The sequence below is a fragment of the Panulirus ornatus genome, chromosome 55, assembly GCF_036320965.1.
Source record: "Panulirus ornatus isolate Po-2019 chromosome 55, ASM3632096v1, whole genome shotgun sequence".
In the NCBI taxonomy this organism is placed as follows: domain Eukaryota; kingdom Metazoa; phylum Arthropoda; class Malacostraca; order Decapoda; family Palinuridae; genus Panulirus; species Panulirus ornatus.
This window is the reverse complement of record NC_092278.1, coordinates 25373357-25397473: the sequence shown is the minus strand read 5'-3', so window position 1 is coordinate 25397473 and position 24117 is coordinate 25373357. Positions and strand designations below refer to the sequence as shown.

The 24117-nt window shown below is 41.4% G+C and overlaps 1 protein-coding gene across 3 annotated transcripts in view; it reads left to right on the top strand.

The window, feature by feature from the left end:
• Positions 1-24117, top strand: part of Ced-12 (engulfment and cell motility Ced-12) — a 137596-nt gene that overhangs the window by 6919 nt on the left and 106560 nt on the right. For all 3 annotated transcript variants that reach the window (XM_071693244.1, XM_071693245.1, XM_071693246.1), the window contains exons 4-6: positions 2984-3145; positions 8119-8259; positions 14774-14935. In XM_071693244.1, the coding sequence (XP_071549345.1) occupies positions 2984-3145; positions 8119-8259; positions 14774-14935 (465 nt within the window). The remainder of the gene's footprint in view (positions 1-2983; positions 3146-8118; positions 8260-14773; positions 14936-24117) is intronic.

The following is a 24117-nucleotide window of genomic DNA, read 5'->3' as shown; positions in this document are numbered from 1 at the left end:
ACATATACATATTCATACTCTCTTCCCTTCATCAATTCCTGGGGCCACCCTGTCCCACAGGAAACAGCTTTACCACTCCCAGTGTCAGCGAGGTAGCACCAGGAAAACAGACAAAAAATGCCACATTCTTTTTCACACTCAGTCTCTATCTGTCATGTGTAATGCACAGAAACCACAGCTTCCTATCCACACCCAGGCCCCAAAGACCTTTCCATGGTTCACTCCACACCAGACGTTTTACATGCCCTGATTCCGTCCATTGACAGCACATCGACCCTGGTATGCCACATCACTCCAATGCACTCTGTTCCTTGCACACCTCTCACTCTCCCGTATGTTCAGGCCCCGATCTCTCAAAATCTTTTTTACTCCATCCTTCCATCTCCAATTTGGTCTCTTGCTTCTCCTTGTTCCCTCCACCTCTAACACATATATCCTGTCAGTCTTTCTTCACTCATTTTCTGTATATGTCCAGACCGTTTCAACACTCTTCTACTCTCTCAAACCAAACTTTATTCATCACTTTACATCTCTCTTACCCTTTCTTTACTTACTCGATCAAACCACCTCACACCATATATTGTCCTCATACATTTCATTTGCAACACACCCACCCTCCTTCATACAGCCCTATCTATAGCCCATGCCTTGCAACCATATGATAAAGTTGGAACTATTATTCCTCCAAACATACCCATTTTCACTCTCTGAGGTGATGTTCTCTCTTTCCATACATTCTTCAATGCTCCCAGAACCTACGCCCCCTCCCCCACCCTGTGACTCACTTCCACTTCCTTGGTTCCATTCTCTGCTAAGTCCACTCCCAGATATCTGAAACTTCAATTCCTCCAATTCTTCTCCATTCAAACTCTCATCCCAACTAGCTTGTTCCTCAACCCGGCTGAACCTAATAACTTTGTTCTTATTCATATTTACTCTTAACTTCTCCTTTCACACACATTTCCAAACTCAGTCACCAACTTCTGTTGTTTCTCAGTCTATTCAGCCACCAGTGCTATATCATCGGCAAACAGCAACTGACTCCCTTCCCAGGCCCTCTCATCCACAACAGACTGCATACTTGCTCCTCTATCCAAAATTCTTGCATTTACCTCCCTAACTACTCCATCCATAAACAAATTAAATAACCATGGGGATATCACACACCCGTCGCAGAGCGACCTTCACTGGGAACCACTCTCTTCTCTTCCTTCTTGTACAAATGCCTTACATCCTTGATAAAAACTTTTCACTGCTTCTTGCAACTTACCTCCCACATCATATACTCTTAAGACCTTTAACAAAGCATCTCTATCAACCCTATCATATGCTTTCTCCAGAGCCATAGATGCCACATACAAATCCATCTGTTTTTTAATTTTCAAAGAATTTCTCACACACATTCTTCAAAGTAAACACCTGATCCACCTATCCTCTACCAATTCTGAAGCCACACTACTCCTCCCCAATCTGATGATCTGTACCAGCCTTCACCCTCAATCAGTACCCTCCCCTACAATTTTTCAGGAATACTCGACAAACTTATGCCTGTGTACCTTGAACACACACCTTTATCCCCTTTGCCTTTGTACAGTGGCAGTCTTACATGCATTCCACCAATCCTCAGGCACTCCACCATGATCCATACATAAATTCAATATCCTAACCAACCAATCTACAACACAATCACTCCCTTTCTTGATAAATTCAACTGCAATACCATCCAAACCTGCCACCTTGCCAGATATCATCTTCCACAGGGCTTTCTTCAAACCATTCTCTCTGACTCTCTCACTTCACACACCACTCCAACCAAAACACCCCTCATCTGCCACTGTCGTCAAACACATTCAACAAACCTTCAAAATACTTACTCCATCTCACTCCATCTCCTTCTCACTTCATCTCTCCCTGTTATCACTTCCCCCCTTGACCCCTTCACCAGTGTTCCCATTTGTCCTCTTGTTTCTCTCAGCCATACTTTTGTTATTATCACCTCTGTTTCTAACCCATCATTTCTTGTCCAACCCAGCTCACATCATATAGTTTCCTCAGACATTTGATTTCCAACACATTCACCCTCTTCCATACATTCTCATCTAGAGCCCATGCTTTGCATCCATACAACGCCAATTGGTCTACTATACCTTCAAACATGCTTAACTACAATGTCCCACTTTGTGACCTCTTTTCCAACCATTTGTCTTTGCTCCCAGGACCTTCATTTTTTTGTTCAACCTATAGCATATTTCAGCTCCCATGTTCCATTTGCTGCCATGTCCACTTTCAGGTTTTTGAAACACTTCACTTCCATGTTTCTGCCTTTCATGATTAAACCCCAACTAACCCATGTTTCTCTACTGCTGAACCTAATAACCTTGCTTTTATTCACATTTATGCTCAACTTTATCCCTTTACACACTATTGCAATCTCAGAAACCAGCTTTTGCAATTTCATGCTTGACAATGCCACCAATGTTATATTATCAATAAACAGTAAATGAATCACTTTGCAAGGCCCCCAACCCCTCACAAACTGCAGACCTGTTCCTCTCACATACACCAAACTGGTTATAGCAGTCAGTCTGCCGTCTAGTCAGCTGTTCATCATTCTCTTGGGGTTTGTTTATAAATTGGGTACCAGGTTTAGGCTAATATATGAATTTATGTTGTGTAAATGAGTTGTCCTTGATTGGGGCATTTGGTTGCCTGATTTGGGCATTTGGTTGCCTGTGCCATCTTGCTAACTTAGAAAAAAAAAATACGAGAGAGTTTCAACATTTGAATAGGAGGTATGGGGATCAAAAGATCAGAATATTTAGAATGAAATTTGAGAGCTAGATAATGAAGATATGTGATGAGACATGAGATTTGAGTGTATAGAGGCTGAAAACATTCACAGAAGGATTAGAATTGATCTTTCAGCATGTGGTTGGAAGTATGATTGCCTTGAACATTGTTTATAAAGCCATCTTCATTACAGGATGGCACAGTGCTTCACCTTGTCTACTCTGCATTGCGAACTGCTGAAGAAATATTCCAGAAGCTGAAGAAGGGACAGCCAGAAGATAAGAAGGAAGCATTAGAGAAACTTGTCAAGATGAGCTCAGACATTACCTTTGCTCATGAATTTATTTCCAAACAGGTATGAGAGGATAGATGGATGAGGCTACATATTTTTCTGGGATGAATATTGAAAGGCTCTGAAATGTTTAGGAGACTGCACTGAAGTAATAATGATTGAAGATTTTGGTATGAGAGGGCTTGGGAAGTGAGTCAGTTGTTCGCTGATGATACAGCGCTGGTGGCTGATTCAGGTGAGAAACTGCAGAAGTTGGTGACTGAGGTTGGTATAGTGTGTGAGAGAAGAAAGCTGAGAGTGAATATGAATAAGAGCAAGGTTATTAGGTTCAGTAGGGTTGAGGGACAAGTTAATTGGGAGATAAGTTTGAATGGAGAAAACCTGGAGGAAATGAAGTGTTTTATATATCTAGGAGTGGACTTAGCAGCAGATGGAACCATGGAAGTGGAAGTGAGTCAGAGGGCGGGGAAGGGGCATAGGTTCTGGGAGCGTTGAAAAATGTGTGGAAGGCGAGAACATTATCTTGGAGAGCAAAGTTGGATATGTTTAAAGGAATAGTTGTTCCAACAATGTTATATGGTTGTGAGGCATGAGCTATAGACAGGGTTGTGCGGAGGAGGGTGGATGTGTTTGAAATGAAATGTTTGAGGTCATTATGTGTTGTGAGGTGGTTTGATCGAGTAAGTGATGAAAGGGTAAGAGAGATGTTTGGTTATAAAAGAGTGTGATTGAGAGAGCAGAAGAGGGTGTGTTGAAATGTTTGGTCACATGGAGAGAATGAGTGAGGAAAGATTGACAAGGGATATATGTGTCAGAGGTGGAAGGAAGAAGGAGAAGCATGAGACCAAATTGGAAGTGGAAGGATGGAGTGAAAAATATTTTGAGCGATCGGGGCCTGAACATATAGGAGCGTGAAAGGCGTACAAGGAATAGAGTGAATTGGAACGATGTGGTATACCGGGGTCAACCTGCTGTCAGTGTATTGAACCAGGGCTTGTGAAGTGTCTGAGGTAAACCCTGGAAAGGTCCGTGGGGCTTGAACGTGGAAAGGGAGCTGTGTTTTTTTATTATTATACTTAATTGCTGTTTCTTGCGTCACTGAGGTAGTGCAAGGAAAAACAGACAAAGACCCAATCACCCACATACTCATATGCATAAATAAACACCTGTACATGCACATATACATACATATGCATTTCAACGTATATTGGAAAGGATCACAATTTTGCACGTGATCAAGATATTCCTATGAGTCCACAGGGAAAATGAAACACGAAAAGTTCCCAAGTGCACTTTCGTGTAATAATCACATCATCAGGGGAGACACAAGAGAGAAGTATAACAGTCAGTTGATATACATCAAAGAGACGAAGCTAGGACACCATTTAGTAAACATGTGATTGAATCACATGTTTACCAAATGGCGTCCAAGCTTCGTCTCTTCAATGTATATCAACTGACTGTTATATTTCTCTCTTGTGTCTCCCCTGATGATGTGATTATTACACGAAAGTGTACTTGGGAACTTTTTGTGTTTCATTTTCCCCGTGGACTCATAGGAATACATACATATATATACACAGACATTTATATATTCATACTTGCTTGCCTTCATCACCGCAATGCCGCACATGAAATAGCATCCCTCCCTCCCCCTCTTCAGTGAGGTTGCACCAGAAAAAGACAAAAAAGGCCACATTTGTTCACACTCAGTCTCTAGCTGTCATGTCTAATGCACTGAAACCACAGCTCCCTTTACACATCCAGGCACCACAAACCTTTCCATGGTTTACCCCAGATGCTTCACATACCCTGGTTCAGTCCAGTGACAGCACATCGACCCCGGTGTGAACAAATGTAGCCTTTTTTGTCTGTTTTCTTGGCGCTACCTTGCTGACATGGGGTGGCAGTGCTTTTTCCTGTGGGGCAGGGTGTCGATGGGAATAGATGAAAGGAAGCGAATAAGAATATGTATATGCTTATATATATGTATATGGCTGTGTATGCATATGTATATATGTGGGTATATGTTGAAATTTATATGTATGTGTATGTGCATGTATGGTCATGTATGCATATGTCTGTGTATAGGAGTGGATGGGTCTTTCTTTATGTTTCCTGGCAATACCTTGCTGATGCAGAAAATGGTGATCAAGTATAATATAGAATATATAGAATATAGAATATGTAATGCACTGAAACCACAGCTTCCTATCCACATCCAGGCCCCACAGACCTTTCCATGGTTTACCCCAGACGTTTCACATGCCCTGGTTCAGTCCATTGACAGTGTGTCGATCCCAGTATATCACATTGTTCCATATCACTCTATTCCTTGCACGCCACTCACCCTTCTGTATGTTGAGGCCCCGATCGCTCAAAATCATTTCACTCCTTCCCTCCACCTCCAATTTGGTCTCCCACTTCTTGTTCTCTCCATCTTTGACATATATATGTATCCTCTTTGTCAATCTTTCCTTGCTCATTCTTTCCATATGTCCAAACCATTCCAACACATCCTTTTCTGCTCTCTCAACCACAGTCTATTTATATCCACACATCTCTCTTACACTTCCATTACTTACTCAATCAAACCACCTCACACCACACTTCATTTCCAATATATCCACCCTCCTTTGTACAACCTTATCTATACCCCATGCCTTGCAACCATACATTATTGTTGGAACCACTATTCCTTCAAGCATACCCAGTTTTGCTCTCCGAGATAACATTCTCTCCTTCCACACCTTTTCTTTCTTAACTAAACTATTATCCCTGACCCTCACTTCTTACACCACCCCGACCAAACACCCTATATCTGCCACCCTGTCATCAAACTTTCAAAATACTCACTCCATCTCCTCACTTCATCATTACTGGTTATTACTTCCCCACTTGCCCCCTTCACCGATGTTTCCATTTGTTCTCCTGTCTTACACATTATTCACCTCCTTCCAAACATCTTTTTATTCTCCCTAAAGTTTGATGATACTCTTACCCCAGCTCTCATTTGCCTTCTTTTCCAACCCTTGCACCTTTCTCTTGACCTCCTGCCACTTTTATTTTCTACATATCCCTGTCATATGCACTCCTTTCTTGTAAGTATCATCCAAACACCTCTCTTTTCTCTTTCACTAACAACTTTACTTCATCTCACCACTCACTACCCTTTCTAATCTGCCCACCTCCCACCTTTCTTCTGTGACATGCATCTTTTGCACATGCCATCATGGCTTCCCTAAATACATCCCATTCCTTACCCTCTCCCTTCATGTCATTTGCTCTCACCTTTTGCCATTCTACACTCAATCTCTCCTGGTACTTCCTCACACAAGTCTCTTTTCCAAGCTCACTTACTCTCACCACTCTTCTGTCCCCAACATTTTCTCTTTTTTGAAAACTTTGGCAAATCCTTTTCTATTACTGGAAGCTTTGTGAAACACACCTCTCTCTCTGACCATCACACACAGAATATTACAGAGTACAAAATACAGACTATTTATACTATCCATAAATAGAGAAAAAAAAATGTGTATGTGATCTATGTGGGCATGGAATGACTTAACTGATATGTGGGAGGGCAACCATATGATAACTTGTTTTTCCAAGTATCATAAGTGATAGAGAGAATACAGGGGAGGAATGGTTTGGAGAAGTCTTAGGAGTAAAGTCAGGGGTTGGTGAGAGGACAAGATGCTAAGGAAGGAGTTGCACTACTCCGGAAGCAGGAGTTGTGAAGGTTTGTGATAGAGTGTAAGAAAGTAAATTCTAGATTGATAAGGGTATAACTGAAAGTGGATGGAGAGAGATGGGTGATTATTGGTGCTTATGCACTTGGCCATGAGAAGAAAGATCATGAGTGGCAAGTGTTTTGGGAGCAGCTGATTGAATGTGTCAGCATCTCTGGTGCATGAGATGAGGAATTAGTGATGGCTGATTTAAATGCAAAGATAAGTAATGTGGCAGTTAAGGGTATAACTGGTGTACATGGGGTATTCAGTGATGTGAGTGAAAATGGTGAAGAGCTTGCAGATTTGTGTGCTGAAAAAAAGACTGGTGATTGGGAATATCTGGCTTATAAAGAGAGATATACATAAGTATACGTATGTGAATAGGAGAAATGGTCAAAGGGCATTATTGGATTACATGAGAGGCATGTAAAAGAGAGACTCTGGATGTTGATATACAGATAGGGGCAGCTGGAGGGATGTCTGATTACCACAGCATTGGTAGAGAGTAACGTGAATGGAAATCCTTTGCTTTATTTGCTTAAGATGGGTTTGAAGGAGAGTGACAGTTGTATGTGGGAACTTTACCTCTGTACCATGAAAACCAAAAAGTCTACCTTTCTTGTGAGTTTGATGCATATGAGTGTCTTTGTATTATGTATGCATGTTCTTGTATTTAGAATAAGATAGCACATGCAAATTGTTTCCCAGATATTTTGCTTCTGTTTTAAGTGTTTAAGGAGAAATATCAGTTTTCAGTGTTTTTTGAGAAGTAATCACGTTGGTTTGGGTGTCCTGTGTGAAGCAGTTACCTGTTGCTTACATAAAGTAATAATTTCTGACTGATAAATGTTCTGGAAGCATTTGCTTTCCCTCCTCCATCATCTTTTCAATTACAGTAACTTTAAGATTTGCCATAGTAGGTAGAAATATTTAGTAGTCTTGCATATGGATGTAAAATTATCCATATGTCCTTCTTTTTCTTTCTTTTTTTTTCTTTCACACTATTCGCCATTTCCCGCATTAGCGAGGTAGCGTTAAGAACAGAGGACTGGGCCTTTGAGGGAATACCCTCACCTGGCCCAATTCTCTGTTCCTTCTTTTGGAAAATTAAAAAAAAACGAGAGGGGAGGATTTCCAGCCCCCCGCTCCCTCCCCTTTTAGTCGCCTTCTACGACACGCAGGGAATACGTGGGAAGTATTCTTAATCCCCTATCCCCAGGGATATGTCCTTAAGGGCAAATAATCTCATATTTGTATACTTGTGTGTTGTTAGACTCAATATATATTGTAATTCTTTTTTAGGGGATCAACCTTCTGATAGCGTGTATGGAGATGCAGCGAAATGAATCTCCTTTATTGCCTTACATACTGATATCATTTTTAGAGTTGATGGACCATGGTATTATTCCATGGGATGACCTTCAGCCATCATTTATAGAGAAGGTGAGTACAATTGTCACATCTACTTCTTGCTGCCATATCTTTTCTTTCTTTCAAACTATTCGCCATTTCCCGCGTTAGCGAGGTAGAGTTAAGAACAGAGAACTGGGCCTTTGAGGGAATATCCTCACCTGGCCCCCTTCTCTGTCCCTTCTTTTTGAAAAAAAAAAAAAAAAAAAAATATATATAGATATCTTTCTTTCTCTTTCATACTATTTGCCATTTCCCGCGATAGCGAGGTAGCGTTAAGAACAGAGGACTGGGTCTTTGAGGGAATATCCTCACCTGGCCCTCTTCTCTGTTCCTTGTGAGTTTGAATGGAGAAAAACTGGAGGAAGTGAAGTGTTTTAGATATCTGGGAGTGGATCTGGCAGCGGATGGAACCATGGAAGCGGAAGTGGATCATAGGGTGGGGGAGGGGGCGAAAATTCTGGGAGCCTTGAAGAATGTGTGGAAGTCGAGAACATTATCTCGGAAAGCAAAAATGGGTATGTTTGAAGGAATAGTGGTTCCAACAATGTTGTATGGTTGCGAGGCGTGGGCTATGGATAGAGTTGTGCGCAGGAGGATGGATGTGCTGGAAATGAGATGTTTGAGGACAATATGTGGTGTGAGGTGGTTTGATCGAGTAAGTAACGTAAGGGTAAGAGAGATGTGTGGAAATAAAAAGAGCGTGGTTGAGAGAGCAGAAGAGGGTGTTTTGAAATGGTTTGGGCACATGGAGAGAATGAGTGAGGAAAGATTGACCAAGAGAATATATGTGTCGGAGGTGGAGGGAACGAGAAGAGGGAGACAGGGTATACAGGGGTTGACGTGCTGTCAGTGGATTGAATCAAGGCATGTGAAGCGTCCGGGGTAAACCATGGAAAGCTGTGTAGGTATGTATATTTCCGTGTGTGGACGTGTGTATGTACATGTGTATGGGGGGGGTTGGGCCATTTCTTTCGTCTGTTTCCTTGCGCTACCTCGCAAACGCGGGAGACAGCGACAAAGTCTAAAAAAAAAAAAAAAAAAAAAAAAAAATATATATATATATATATATATATATATATATATATATATATATATATATATATATATATGTACAAAGGCAAAGGGGATAAGAGTGAGTGCTCAAATTACAGAGGTATAAGTTTGTTGAGTATTCCTGGCAAATTATATGGGAGGGTATTGATTGAGAGGGTGAAGGCATGTACAGAGCATCAGATTGGGGAAGAGCAGTGTGGTTTCAGAAGTGGTAGAGGATGTGTGGATCAGGTGTTTGCTTTGAAGAATGTATGTGAGAAATACTTAGAAAAGCAAATGGATTTGTATGTAGCATTTATGGATCTGGAGAAGGCATATGATAGAGTTGATAGAGATGCTCTGTGGAAGGTATTAAGAATATATGGTGTGGGAGGCAAGTTGTTAGAAGCAGTGAAAAGTTTTTATCGAGGATGTAAGGCATGTGTACGTGTAGGAAGAGAGGAAAGTGATTGGTTCTCAGTGAATGTAGGTTTGCGGCAGGGGTGTGTGATGTCTCCATGGTTGTTTAATTTGTTTATGGATGGGGTTGTTAGGGAGGTGAATGCAAGAGTTTTGGAAAGAGGGGCAAGTATGAAGTCTGTTGGGGATGAGAGAGCTTGGGAAGTGAGTCAGTTGTTGTTCGCTGATGATACAGCGCTGGTGGCTGATTCATGTGAGAAACTGCAGAAGCTGGTGACTGAGTTTGGTAAAGTGTGTGAAAGAAGAAAGTTAAGAGTAAATGTGAATAAGAGCAAGGTTATTAGGTACAGTAGGGTTGAGGGTCAATTCAATTGGGAGGTGAGTTTGAATGGAGAAAAACTGGAGGAAGTGAAGTGTTTTAGATATCTGGGAGTGGATCTGGCAGCGGATGGAACCATGGAAGCGGAAGTGGATCATAGGGTGGGGGAGGGGGCGAAAATTCTGGGAGCCTTGAAGAATGTGTGGAAGTCGAGAACATTATCTCGGAAAGCAAAAATGGGTATGTTTGAAGGAATAGTGGTTCCAACAATGTTGTATGGTTGCGAGGCGTGGACTATGGATAGAGTTGTGCGCAGGAGGATGGATGTGCTGGAAATGAGATGTTTGAGGACAATATGTGGTGTAAGGTGGTTTGATCGAGTAAGTAACGTAAGGGTAAGAGAGATGTGTGGAAATAAAAAGAGCGTGGTTGAGAGAGCAGAAGAGGGTGTTTTGAAATGGTTCGGGCACATGGAGAGAATGAGTGAGGAAAGATTGACCAAGAGAATATATGTGTCGGAGGTGGAGGGAACGAGGAGAAGAGGGAGACCAAGTTGGAGGTGGAAAGATGGAGTGAAAAAGATTTTGTGTGATCGGGGCCTGAACATGCAGGAGGGTGAAAGGAGGGCAAAGAATAGAGTGAATTGGAGCGATGTGGTATACCGGGGTTGACGTGCTGTCAGTGGATTGAATCAAGGCATGTGTATGGGGGTGGGTTGGGCCATTTCTTTCGTCTGTTTCCTTGCGCTACCTCGCAAACGCGGGAGACAGCGACAAAGCAAAAAAAAAAAAAGAATATATATATATATATATATATATATATTTTTTTTTTATAATAATAAAAAATAATAATATATGTATATATATGTATATATATATATATATATATATATATATATATATATATATATATATATATATATATATATATATATATATTTTTTTTTTATTTATTTTATTATACTTTGTCGCTGTCTCCCGCGTTTGCTAGGTAGCGCAAGGAAACAGACGAAAGAAATGGCCCAACCCCCCCCCATACACATGTATATACATACGTCCACACACGCAAATATACATACCTACACAGCTTTCCATGGTTTACCCCAGACGCTTCAATGCCTTGATTCAATCCACTGACAGCACGTCAACCCCGGTATACCACATTGCTCCAATTCACTCTATTCCTTGCCCTCCTTTCACCCTCCTGCATGTTCAGGCCCCGATCACACAAAATCTTTTTCACTCCATCTTTCCACCTCCAATTTGGTCTCTCTCTTCTCCTCGTTCCCTCCACCTCCGACACATATATCCTCTTGGTCAATCTTTCCTCACTCATTCTCTCCATGTGCCCAAACCACTTCAAAACACCCTCTTCTGCTCTCTCAACCACGCTCTTTTTATTTCCACACATCTCTCTTACCCTTACGTTACTCACTCGATCAAACCACCTCACACCACACATTGTCCTCAAACATCTCATTTCCAGCACATCCATCCTCCTGCGCACAACTCTATCCATAGCCCACGCCTCGCAACCATACAACATTGTTGGAACCACTATTCCTTCAAACATACCCATTTTTTCTTTCCGAGATAATGTTCTCGACTTCCACACATTCTTCAAGGCCCCCAGAATTTTCGCCCCCTCCCCCACCCTATGATCCACTTCCACTTCCATGGTTCCATCCGCTGCCAGATCCACTCCCAGATATCTAAAACACTTCACTTCCTCCAGTTTTTCTCCATTCAAACTCACCTCCCAATTGACTTGACCCTCAACCCTACTGTACCTAATAACCTTGCTCTTATTCACATTTACTCTTAACTTTCTTCTTCCACACACTTTACCAAACTCAGTCACCAGCTTCTGCAGTTTCTCACATGAATCAGCCACCAGCGCTGTATCATCAGCGAACAACAACTGACTCACTTCCCAAGCTCTCTCATCCCCAACAGACTTCATACTTGCCCCTCTTTCCAAAACTCTTGCATTTACCTCCCTAACAACCCCATCCATAAACAAATTAAACAACCATGGAGACATCACACACCCCTGCCGCAAACCTACATTCACTGAGAACCAATCACTTTCCTCTCTTCCTACACGTACACATGCCTTACATCCATATATTCCAAGCACTTTACCAAACTCAGTCACCAGCTTCTGCAGTTTCCCACATGAATCAGCCACCAGCACTGTATCATCAGCGAACAACAACTGACTCACTTCCCAAGCTCTCTCATCCACAACAAACTGCATACTTGCCCCTCTTTCCAGAACTCTTGCATTCACCTCTCCAACAACCACATCCATAAACGAATTAAATATCACACACCCCTGCTGCAAACCAACATTCACTGAGAACCAATCACTTTCCTCTCTTCCTACACATACACATGCCTTACATCCTCAATAAAAACTTTCACTGCTTCTAACAACTTGCCTTCCACACCATATATTCTTAATACCCTCCACAGAGCAACTCTATCAACTCTATCTTATGCCTTCTCCAGATCCATGAATGCTACACACAAATCCATTTGCTTTCCAAGTATTTCTCACATACATTTTTCAAAGCAAACACCTGATCCACACATCCTCTACCACTCCCGAAACCACACTGCTCTTCCCCAATATGATGCTATGTACATGCCTTCACCCTCTCAATCAATACCCTCCCATATAATTTCCCAGGAATACTCAACGAACTTATACCTCTTTAATTTGAGCACTCACTTTGCCTTTGTACAATGGCACTATGCAAGCATTCAGCCAATCCTCAGGCACCTCACCATGAGTCATACATACACTAGATAACCTTACCAACACGCTAAAATTCTGGGAGCGTTGAAGAATGTGTGGAAGTTGAGAACATTATCTCGGAAAGAAAAAATGGGTATGTTTGAAGGAATAGTGGTTCCAACAAAGTTATATGGTTGCGAGGCATGGGCTATGGATAGAGTTGTACGGAGGAGGGTGGATGTACTGGAAATGAGATGTTTGAGGACAATATGTGGTGTGAGGTGGTTTGATCGAGTAAGTAATAATAGGGTAAGAGAGATGTGTGGTAATAAAAAGAGTGTGGTTGAGAGAGCAGAAGAGGGTGTTTTGAAATGGTTTGGTCACTTGGAGAGAATGAGTGAGGAAAGATTGACCAAGAGGATATATGTGTCAGAGATGGAGGGAACGATGAGAAGTGGGAGACCAAATTGGAGGTGGAAAGATGGTGTGAAAAAGATTTTGAGTGATCGGGGCCTGAACATGCAGGAGGGTGAAAGGTGTGTACGGAATAGAGTGAATTGGAGCAATGTGGTGTACCGGGGTCGACGTGCTGTCAATGGATTGAACCAGGGCATGTGAAGCGTCTGGGGTAAACCATGGAAAGTTCTGGATGTGGAAAGGGAGCTGTGGTTTCGGTGCATTATTACATGACAGCTAGAGACTGAGTGTGAACGAATGTGGTCTTGTGGTCTTTGTTGTTATTTCATGTGTGGCAGGGTGGCGATGGGAATGAATGAAGGCAGACAGTATGAATTATGTACATGTGTATATATGTCTGTGTGTGTATATATATGTATACGTTGAGATGTATAGGTATGTATATATGCATGTGTGGACGTGTATGTACATGCATGTGTATGTCGGTGGGTTGTGCCATTCTTTCGTCTGTTTCCTTGCACTATGTATGTATGTAATATATCAACTTATATCTGTGTTATTAACCTCTTACTTAGTACCTGTGTATGAAGTCATAGTTAAATGTTCATTTAAATAGATAAATGAATAATTCAATTTCCTCCCAGCACTTGCCTGCCTATCTCCCTTACCCTAAATGTCAATCTAGATGTGCTATTTCTAGAGATAATGATATTATTTGCTATTAAAGCTATGCCTGTGTTTGAAATTAGAGTACAGTCTTAAGCCCAAAAGAAATAAAGAAGCATCTTTTAGGTCTGTATCATATCAGGAGCTTACGGGTATGTCATTCAATCCTATCCAGGCACTCACATATTGATTGTATGTATCTCTGATGCCCGTTCCCTTCTAGAACTCCCTGAAGGGGGTCGCCATAGCAATAAAGTCTCTGTACCTAGTGAACTATAATGCTGCTTCTAAGCCATTAGTACCTCACCCTTAACAAGCCACTGGCAGAGGGCAAGTCTAGTGCAGTGTTTGCAGAGGCTCCTGCATAATGTTCCTGCTCACTCTGCCGATCAATGCTACTGCATAGTGTTCCTACCTACTACTACCTTATGTTTCTACCTAATCCTCCTACTTACTACTTCTATTTAATGCTTCTATCACTTTGCCACTCATTTATTGCAAAAGGAGTACTTTAGCTTTCTGTATATTTTCTTTTTCATTTGAATGTTAATCTTTCATTTCACAGAGTAAAAAAGACATATATTAAGTTTTATGCACTCTGCATGATGGGATTTTTGGTCCTTGCTTGCAGTTTAAAGTTTTTATTGATGCGCCTCAGTAATGTCATGTCTTTGAATGATGTGTCTTAATATTGTCATGTCTGAACTTAACAGGTCAAAGTTAAGTTCCTTCGGTCTGTTTGGGATGGACTTTAGTATTTACTTTGGCAAAACACTCCAGACAGTAAAGTTTCAAATCTTTACAAGTATTCAGATGTGCAAATGTGCCATATGTGTTTTACACTTTTATCAAGTAAAGTAAGTCCATAGCATATAAACATTTTCAAGCACAGTAAGATGACATGCTGAAATTTTATTAATGTGTGTTGTGTATTCGTGTATTCCACAGGTGGCATCTTACATCAACGTGCAAGGAACAATGGACACCCGTACACTCTCCACCTCTCTTACTATCTTAGAAAATATTGTGCTAAATAGTCAGAATAAATATGCTATGGTAGAGAAGCAGATAACTCTCCCCAAACTCTTGCAGCATATCTCAAATAATAAGGTGAGTAGATAAGCAATTATGCTCTTATATTTGGTACTTGTAAAGAGAGGGTGAAGGCATGTACAGAGCATCAGATTGGGGAAGAGCAGTGTGGTTTCAGAAGTGGTAGAGGATGTGTGGATCAGGTGTTTGCTTTGAAGAATGTATGTGAGAAATACTTAGAAAGGCAAATGGATTTGTATGTAGCATTTATGGATCTGGAGAAGGCATATGATAGAGTTGATAGAGATGCTCTGTGGAAGGTATTAAGAATATATGGTGTGGGAGGCAAGTTGTTAGAAGCAGTGAAAAGTTTTTATCGAGGATGTAAGGCATGTGTATGTGTAGGAAGAGAGGAAAGTGATTGGTTCTCAGTGAATGTAGGTTTGCGGCAGGGGTGTGTGATGTCTCCATGGTTGTTTAATTTGTTTATGGATGTGGTTGTTAGGTAGGTAAATGCAAGAGTTTTGGAAAGAGGGGCAAGTATGAAGTCTGTTGGGGATGAGAGAGCTTGGGAAGTGAGTCAGTTGTTGTTCGCTGATGATACAGCGCTGGTGGCTGATTCATGTGAGAAACTGCAGAAGCTGGTGACTGAGTTTGGTAAAGTGTGTGAAAGAAGAAAGTTAAGAGTAAATGTGAAAAAGAGCAAGGTTATTAGGTACAGTAGGGTTGAGGGTCAAGTCAATTGGGAGGTAAGTTTGAATGGAGCAAAACTGGAGGAAGTAAAGTGTTTTAGATATCTGGGAGTGGATCTGGCAGCGGATGGAACCCTGAAAGCGGAAGTGGATCATAGGGTGGGGGAGGGGGCGAAAATCCTGGGAGCCTTGAAGAATGTGTGGAAGTCGAGAACATTATCTCGGAAAGCAAAAATGGGTATGTTTGAAGGAATAGTGGTTCCAACGATGTTGTATGGTTGCGAGGCGTGGGCTATGGATAGAGTTGTGCGCAGGAGGATGGATGTGCTGGAAATGAGATGTTTGAGGACAATGTGTGGTGTGAGGTGGTTTGATCGAGTAAGTAACGTAAGGGTAAGAGAGATGTGTGGAAATAAAAAGAGCGTGGTTGAGAGAGCAGAAGAGGGTGTTTTGAAATGGTTTGGTCACATGGAGAGAATGAGTGAGGAAAGATTGACCAAGAGGATATATGTGTCGGAGGTGGAGGGAACGAGAAGTGGGAGACCAAATTGGAGGTGGAAAGATGGAGTGAAAAAGATTTTGTGTGATCGGGGCCTGAACATGCAGGAGGGTGAAAGGAGGGCAAGGAATAGAATGAATTGGATCGATGTGGTATACCGGGGTTGACGTGCTGTCAGTGGATTGAATCAGGGCATGTGAAGCGTCTGGGGTAAACCATGGAAAGCTGTGTAGGTATGTATATTTGCGTGTGTGGATGTATGTATATACATGTGTATGGGGGTGGGTTGGGCCATTTCTTTCGTCTGTTTCCTTGCTCTACCTCGCAAACGCGGGATACAGCGACAAAGCAAAAAAAAAAAAAATACAAAGAATTACTCAGTTTGGTGTTTTTAGCTATAGAGAAATTAAATCATGATTAGGAAACTTATGAGGACTGTGGTAAAAAAGAACTATAAATAGAACTACTCTTATACACAAACACTTGTTAGTTTTTGAATATTTTGCATGCTGCATCATTCTCAGGTTATCTTTTTATGCCTGATTCATTACTGTCTTACCTGTCATCTAGCATGGATGTTGTAGGTTTATTTTTGAGCCAGATATACAACTTTATTAAGACTTCACACTGAATGGACTTAATTTGGATTACTTGCATCCCTTCAAGGATTATGTAAGGCATTATGAAGTACCATGTTGTACACGGTATTTACCAAAGGACTTCCTTTGAATAGTTGTCCCACGACAACAGTATTGAGGTTTTGGCTTTTGTCCAAGACATTTATATAACTTATTTTGGTGTGGAGATATTGATTGACACTTTTTCCATAACCGCTATTTGTTGATTATTTTTTTTGTTTTAACAGTTTCCATTTGTCTTCCATTTGGGTATGTTTTATTTCCCTTGCTCACAGACCAAATCCTGTTGAAAAGAAATACATCAAAACTAGCAAAAAGGATTGTCTTTATATTATGGCTGTCACTGAGCAAGCTGCCCTCTTTCCTTGCCATCCCTCCTTTACCTTTTTGTTGTAAGTGTTATAAGCAAGCCCTGTCTGAGACAGGATCTCTTCTCTGACAGTTGTAGGTAGGTACATACTTATAGCAGGTGTGGATTGGAATTTTGCAGGAGTGAGTTTAGGCTGTTTGCATGGCTAGTTTATGTTCACTGCTTCAAGACCTAGTGAGTCGATAGTGGCAAACAGTGGGTTTCCCAGGGTCATTTTGGAATTTGGGATAGACGGTGATCAAACCATAAAATTTCTGGAAGTTTATGTGGGAGAAAGATCACTTTAGAAGAAGAATCCTAACATAATTTTTCAAGTACATGAAGAGTGGCAACATCAGAGTTCCTCAGCCTGCTCAGCAGAGGTTTTTCCTCCAAATACCATTCAGTTAAGTGAGAGCATGGGTAGCCATGGTTCCATTTACTGCCATTTCCACTCATGGGTATTTAAAACACTTCGGTTCTTCCAATTTTTTTTTTCCATTCAAACACACACCCCAACTAACCTCTCTCTTCAGTGCAGAACCTAATAACCTTGCTGATATTGCCATTCACCCTCATCTTTCTTCTTTCACACACTTTCCCAACCTCAGACACCAGCTTCTGCTGTTTCGCCCTCAAACCTGCCATGAGTGATGTGTCACCAGCAAACAATACACTGATACCATAGCTCCCTATCTACAACCAGGCCCTACTGAACTTTCCATGGTTTACTCCAGATGCTTCACAGTTCTTTGAGAGCGTATCAACCCCAGTATACCACATCTTTCCAATTCACTCTATCCTGTGTACACCTTTCACCTTTGTGCATGTTCAGGCCCTGATAACGCAAAATCTTTTTCACTCCATCCTTCCATCTCCTGTTTGGACTCCCCATTTTCCGTGTTCCCTCCACTTATGATACATATATCCTCTTTGTTAGTCCTTTTCTCACATTCTCTCCAGATGTCTAAGCCACTTCAGCACACCCTCTTTGATCTCACAACCACACCCTTTTTATTACTATACATTCCCCTTACCCTTTCATTACTTAATCAAACCACTTCACACCTCACCTTGTCCTCAAACATTTCATTTGCAGCATGTCCACCTTACTCTGCACAGCCTTATGTATAGCCTATTCCTTGCATCCCTATAGAATTGCTGGGACTACTTTTCCTTCAAACAACTATTTTTGCCCTCCCAAATAACATTCTATCTTTCCACACATTCTTCAGTGCTCCCAGAACCTTTGCCTGCTCACCCGACCAGTGACTAACTTCTGCTTCCATGGTTCCATTTTCTGCCATGTCCATTTTTATGTGTCTAAAATATTCACTTCCTCCATTTTCTCTCCATTTAGACTTACACCCCAACTAATCTGTCCCTGAGTGCTTCTGAACCTAAAAACCTTGCTTTTATTAACATTTACTCTCAACTTCCTCCTTTTACACACTTCCAAACTCATTCACTAGCTTTGCAATTTTTCACTCAAATCAGCCATCACCACTGTATTATTAGCAAACAGCTGACTCACTTCTCAGGCCCTTTCATCCCTTATAAACTGCATACTCGTCCATCTCTCCAAGACTCTTACATTTACTTCCCTCATCACCCCATCTGTAAACAAGTTGAACAACCATGGTGATATTGCTCACCAGGCTGGAGACTAACCCTCACACGGAACCATGCACATTCCTGTCTTCCCACTTGTGCACATGCCTTACTCCCTTGATAAAAACTCTTAGTTTCTAGCAGCCTTCCTCCCACGCTGTATATTCTTAATACCTTCCACAAAGCATCTCTGTCAACCCTATCATGTGCTTTCTCCAAGTCCATAAGCACCACATACAAACCCATGTGTTTCTCTGATTATTTTTCACACACATTCCTTGAAGCAAACATCAGATCTACTACTTTTAAATCCACACTGCTCCTTCCCAGTCTGATACCCAGTCAGTGCCCTCCCATACAACTTACCAGGTATATTTAACAAATTCATGCATCTGTAGTTTGAACATTCATCTTTATCCTATCTGTTATCTTTTGACACCTGTTCCATTTGGGAACTCCCTCAAGGGGAGTAGCCATGGCAAGAGTCACTATCACTGGTGAGCTGTAGTGCCACTTCTTATCCTGTAGGGCCTTACCCTTTACAGACCATAGACAGAGGGCACCTCTAGTGCAGTGTTTTCAGGAGCTCCTACCTAATGTTCCTCCCAGTTGCGTCTACCTAATCTTTCTTTTCTTTCAAACTATTCGCCATTTCCCGCATTAGCGAGGTAGCGTTAAGAACAGAGGACTGGGCCTTTGAGGGAATACCCTCACCTGGCGCAATTCTCTGTTCCCTCTTTTGGAAAAAAAAAAAAAAAAAAAAAAAAAAAAAAAACGAGAGGGGAGGATTTCCAGCCCCCCGCTCCCTCCCCTTTTAGTCGCCTTCTACGACACGCAGGGAATACGTGGGAAGTATTCTTTCTCCCCTATCCCCAGGGATACCTAATGTTTCTACTTAATTTTCCTAACTAATGTTCCAAACTACCACTGCTACCTAATGCTCCTACCTTTTACTTCCACCTAAAATTTGTACCTACTATTTCTGTCTATTCCTTCTACCATTTTGACAAAAGGCAGGACTAGCACGGAGCACTCACCACAGGAAAATCTAGAGTTGCAGAGAACGAGTTGTGTGAGTCAAGTGTTGTCAGGTGCCAGCAGTCCATATGCAGGTGCCCGTTGCTTTTATACAATACATACATTTTGCCAGTCCTTAGGCGCCTTACCATGAGCCATACAAACAGTGAAAATCCTCACCAATCAATCAGCAACACAGTTACTCCCTTTCTAATGAATTTAACTGCAATACCATTCACTTTAGCTGCCTTGCCATATTTCATCATATGCAAACTCTTTTACCACCTCTTTCTTCACCAAGCGTTTCTTCATGACTCTAAGTTCGCATACCATCAGAACTTAAACACTTTACATCTGCCATTCAGTCATCAAACACATTCATCAGTCCTTTAAAATGCTTACTCTGTCTCTTCACCTCATCACTACATGTTATCACTTCCCCTTTTGCCCCCTTCACCAGTGTTCACATTTGATCTTGTTTCTTGCATATTATTTACCTTCTTCCAAAACATTTTATTTTCCCTAAAGTCTACTGATACTCACTCTCTGCAACTCTCATTTGCCCTCTTTTCCAGCCCGCCCCCCCCACCTTCCTCTTGGCCTCTTGCCACTTTCTCTTCTACATCCCCCAATGACTTAAACTCCTTCCTTCCACACAAACTCAGCTCTTTCCTCTTTCACACACAACTTCATCCCACCATTCTACTCCTAATCTGCCCACCTCCCACCTTTCACATACATCTCTTGCATATGACAGCATTACTTCCGAAAATACCTCTCACTCCTCACCCACTCCCCTTTGCTTCCTTTACTCTCACCTTTTGCCATTCTACACCTAGACTCTCTGGGCATTTTTCCTCACAAAGTTCTTCAAGTTTACTTACACTCACCACTCTCTTCTCACTGATACTGTTTCCTCTTTCCAGAAAACCTCTACAAACCTTCACCCTTGTCTCCTTAAGATAGTGATCAGACATCCCACTAGCTGTCCCTTTCACCAGATTTACATAAAAAAAATCTCTTTTTCATGCCTGTCAGTTAATATGAAATACCATAATGCTTGCTCATCATCTCTCTTACTCACTTAAATATACTTGTGTATGTCCTTCTTTTTAAAACAGGTATTCCCAATCACCAGTCCTTTTTCAGCACACAACTCCACAACCTGGTCACCAATTTCCATTCATAATCTTGAATACCCCATGCCCTAGATTGTACCCTTAATTGCCACATTACTAACTTTTGCATTTAAATCACCCATCACTTATATCAGGTCTCTTGTATCTAACCTGCTGATGCACTGACTCAGCTGCTCCCAAAAGACTTGCCTGTCATGATTTTTTTTCATGACCAGGTGCCTAAGCAGTAATAAACACATCTCTCAGCATCTACTTTCACTTTAACCCACATCAGTGTAGAATGTACATCTTTACACTCTATCACACACTCCCACTACTTCTGCTTCAGGAGTAGTGCTACTCCTTCCATAGCTCTTGTCCTTTCATCAACCACTAAGTATACTTGCAACACATGTTTTACTCATAGTCAGAATATCAAGGATTCTTCCATCGAACTTACTGCCTTTTGCTCCTCTCTTCTCATCTTGGTTTCATCCACATACATTTAGACACCCCAGACTAAGCATTCAAATCTTGATTTTATCCCCTATCCCTGGGGATAGGGGAGAAAGAATACTTCCCACGCATTCCTCACGTGTCGTAGAAGGTGACTAAAGGGGACGGGAGCAGGGGGCTAGAAACCCTCCCCTCCTTGTATTTTAACTTTCTAAAAGGGGAAACAGAAGAAGGAGTCATGCGGGGAGTGCTCATCCTCCTTGAAGGCTCAGATTAGGGTGTCTAAATGTGTGTGGATGTAACCAAGATGAGAAAAAAGGAGAGATAGGTAGTATGTTTGAGGAAAGGAACCTGGATGTTTTGACTGAGTGAAACAAAGCTCAAGGGTAAAGGGGAAGAGTGGTTTGGGAATGTCTTGGGAGTAAAGTCAGGGGTTAGTGAGAGGACAAGAGCAAGGGAAGGAGTAGCACTACTCCTGAAACAGGAGTGGTGGAAGTACGTGATAGAGTGTAAGAAAGTAAACTCTAGATTGATATGGGTAAAACTGAAAGTTGATGGAGAGAGATGGGTGATTATTGGTGCATATGCACCTGGGCATGAGAAGAAAGATCATGAGAGGCATGTGTTTTGGGAGCAGCTGAATGAGTGTGTTAGTGGTTTTGATGCACGAGACTGGTTTATAGTGATGGGTGATTTGAATGCAAAGGTGAGTAATGTGGCAGTTGAGGGAATAATTGGTATACATGGGGTGTTCAGTGTTGTAAATTGAAATGGTGAAGAGCTTGTAGATTTATGTGCTGAAAAAGGACTGGTGATTGGGAATACCTGGTTTAGAAAGAGAGATATACATAAGTATACGTATGTAAGTAGGAGAGATGGCCAGAGAGCGTTATTGGATTACGTGTTAATTGATAGACGTGCGAAAGAGAGACTTTTGGATGTTAATGTGCTGAGGGGTGCAACTGTAGGGATGTCTGATCATTGTCTTGTGGAGGCGAAGGTGAAGATTTGTAGAGGTTTTCAGAAAAGAAGAGAGAATGTTGGGGTGAAGAGAGTGGTGAGAATATGTGAGCTTGGGAAGGAGACTTGTGTGAGGACTGAGTACAGAATGGAAAAAGGTGAGAACAAAGGAGGTAAGGGGAGTGGGGGAGGAATGCTACGTACAAATACATCTGTTTATGTAGGTATTTCTCAGATACATTCTTCAAAGCAAACACCTGATCCATACATCCTCAAGCATTTCTGAAAGCACATTGCTCTTCCCAGTTTGACACCCTGTATATACCTTCTTCCTCTCAATCAGTACCCTCCCATACAATTTCCCAGGAATACTCAGCAAACTTATGTTTCTGTAGTTTAAACATAACCTTTGCCTTTGTACAATGGCACTATTAATCTTATGATTATTTATTTATTATACTTGATCACCATTTCCCACATCAGTAAGATAGCGCCAGGAAACAGACGAAGATCTTCTGTTTCCTCTTTTAGAAACTGAAATACATGAAGGGGAGGGTTTCCAGCTCCCCACTTTTGCCCCCTTAATCGCCTTCTATGACACGCGGGGAATATATGGGAAGTATGCTTTCTCCTGTATCCCAGGTATATATATGGTATGAAACATAAGATTGAAAACCTTAAATGAAATTGTGAAAAGATAAATTTTTTGTGCATGTATTACAAATTTACGATTTCTGAATAAGTATAGAAAACATAAGTATTTAATCATGCTGCCTCTAAATTTCATTAGAATGTAAGCACACTTAAAGATATGAAGATTAATTAAGTTCAAAACAACTCCACCTGCTCATGTCCTGGGTCTGAAGGTCTCACTCAGTCACTCACCACTAGTGCCAAAAATTTTTATAATTTGATTAGAATTTTTTGCCATGTTATAGTCATCCAAAACCTTTAGGATAACTTTAGTATATGTACAGTGCTGTCTTCAGTATGATAGGTAGTACTGTAGTAATTGACCTCCATTTGCTGCCTCTTGTTGGGAATGCTTGTTACTTTTAAGCATTAAGAGTTGAATGTTTACACTTTCTAAATATCTTCATGCATGATGTAGATGCTTTAGGGTCATTGGCCATTGTTTTGATATTCAGTGGTTATGTAATCAATTTTCTCCGTGTATCACTTAGCCAAGAGGTATGTGATAAAAGTAAGTGCTCAAAAACAGATGGAAGGTGCCAGTTCTCTGGGTCAACTGAAAAAGTTGTTAGACAGATGAGCCAGGTGTATGAATGTCCAACTGCCTGTGATGCAAATGACACATATTAAAGCCAGTGATTCACAATAAAGCCAACATTAAACTAACTTTTTTTTTTTTTTTTTTTTTTTTTTTTTTTTTAGACTTTGTTGCTGTCTCCCACGTTTGCGAGGTAGCGCAAGGAAACAGACGAAAGAAATGGCCCAACCCCCCCCATACACATGTACATACACACGTCCACACACGCAAATATACATACCTACACAGCTTTCCATGGTTTACCCCAGACGCTTCACATGCCTTGCTTCAATCCACTGACAGCACGTCAACCCCTGTATACCACATGACTCCAATTCACTCTATTTCTTGCCCTCCTTTCACCCTCCTGCATGTTCAGGCCCCGATCACACAAAATCTTTTTCACTCCATCTTTCCACCTCCAATTTGGTCTCCCTCTTCTCCTCGTTCCCTCCACCTCCGACACATATATCCTCTTGGTCAATCTCTCCTCACTCATTCTCTCCATGTGCCCAAACCATTTCAAAACACCCTCTTCTGCTCTCTCAACCACGCTCTTTTTATTTCCACACATCTCTCTTACCCTTACGTTACTTACTCGATCAAACCACCTCACACCACACATTGTCCTCAAACATCTCATTTCCAGC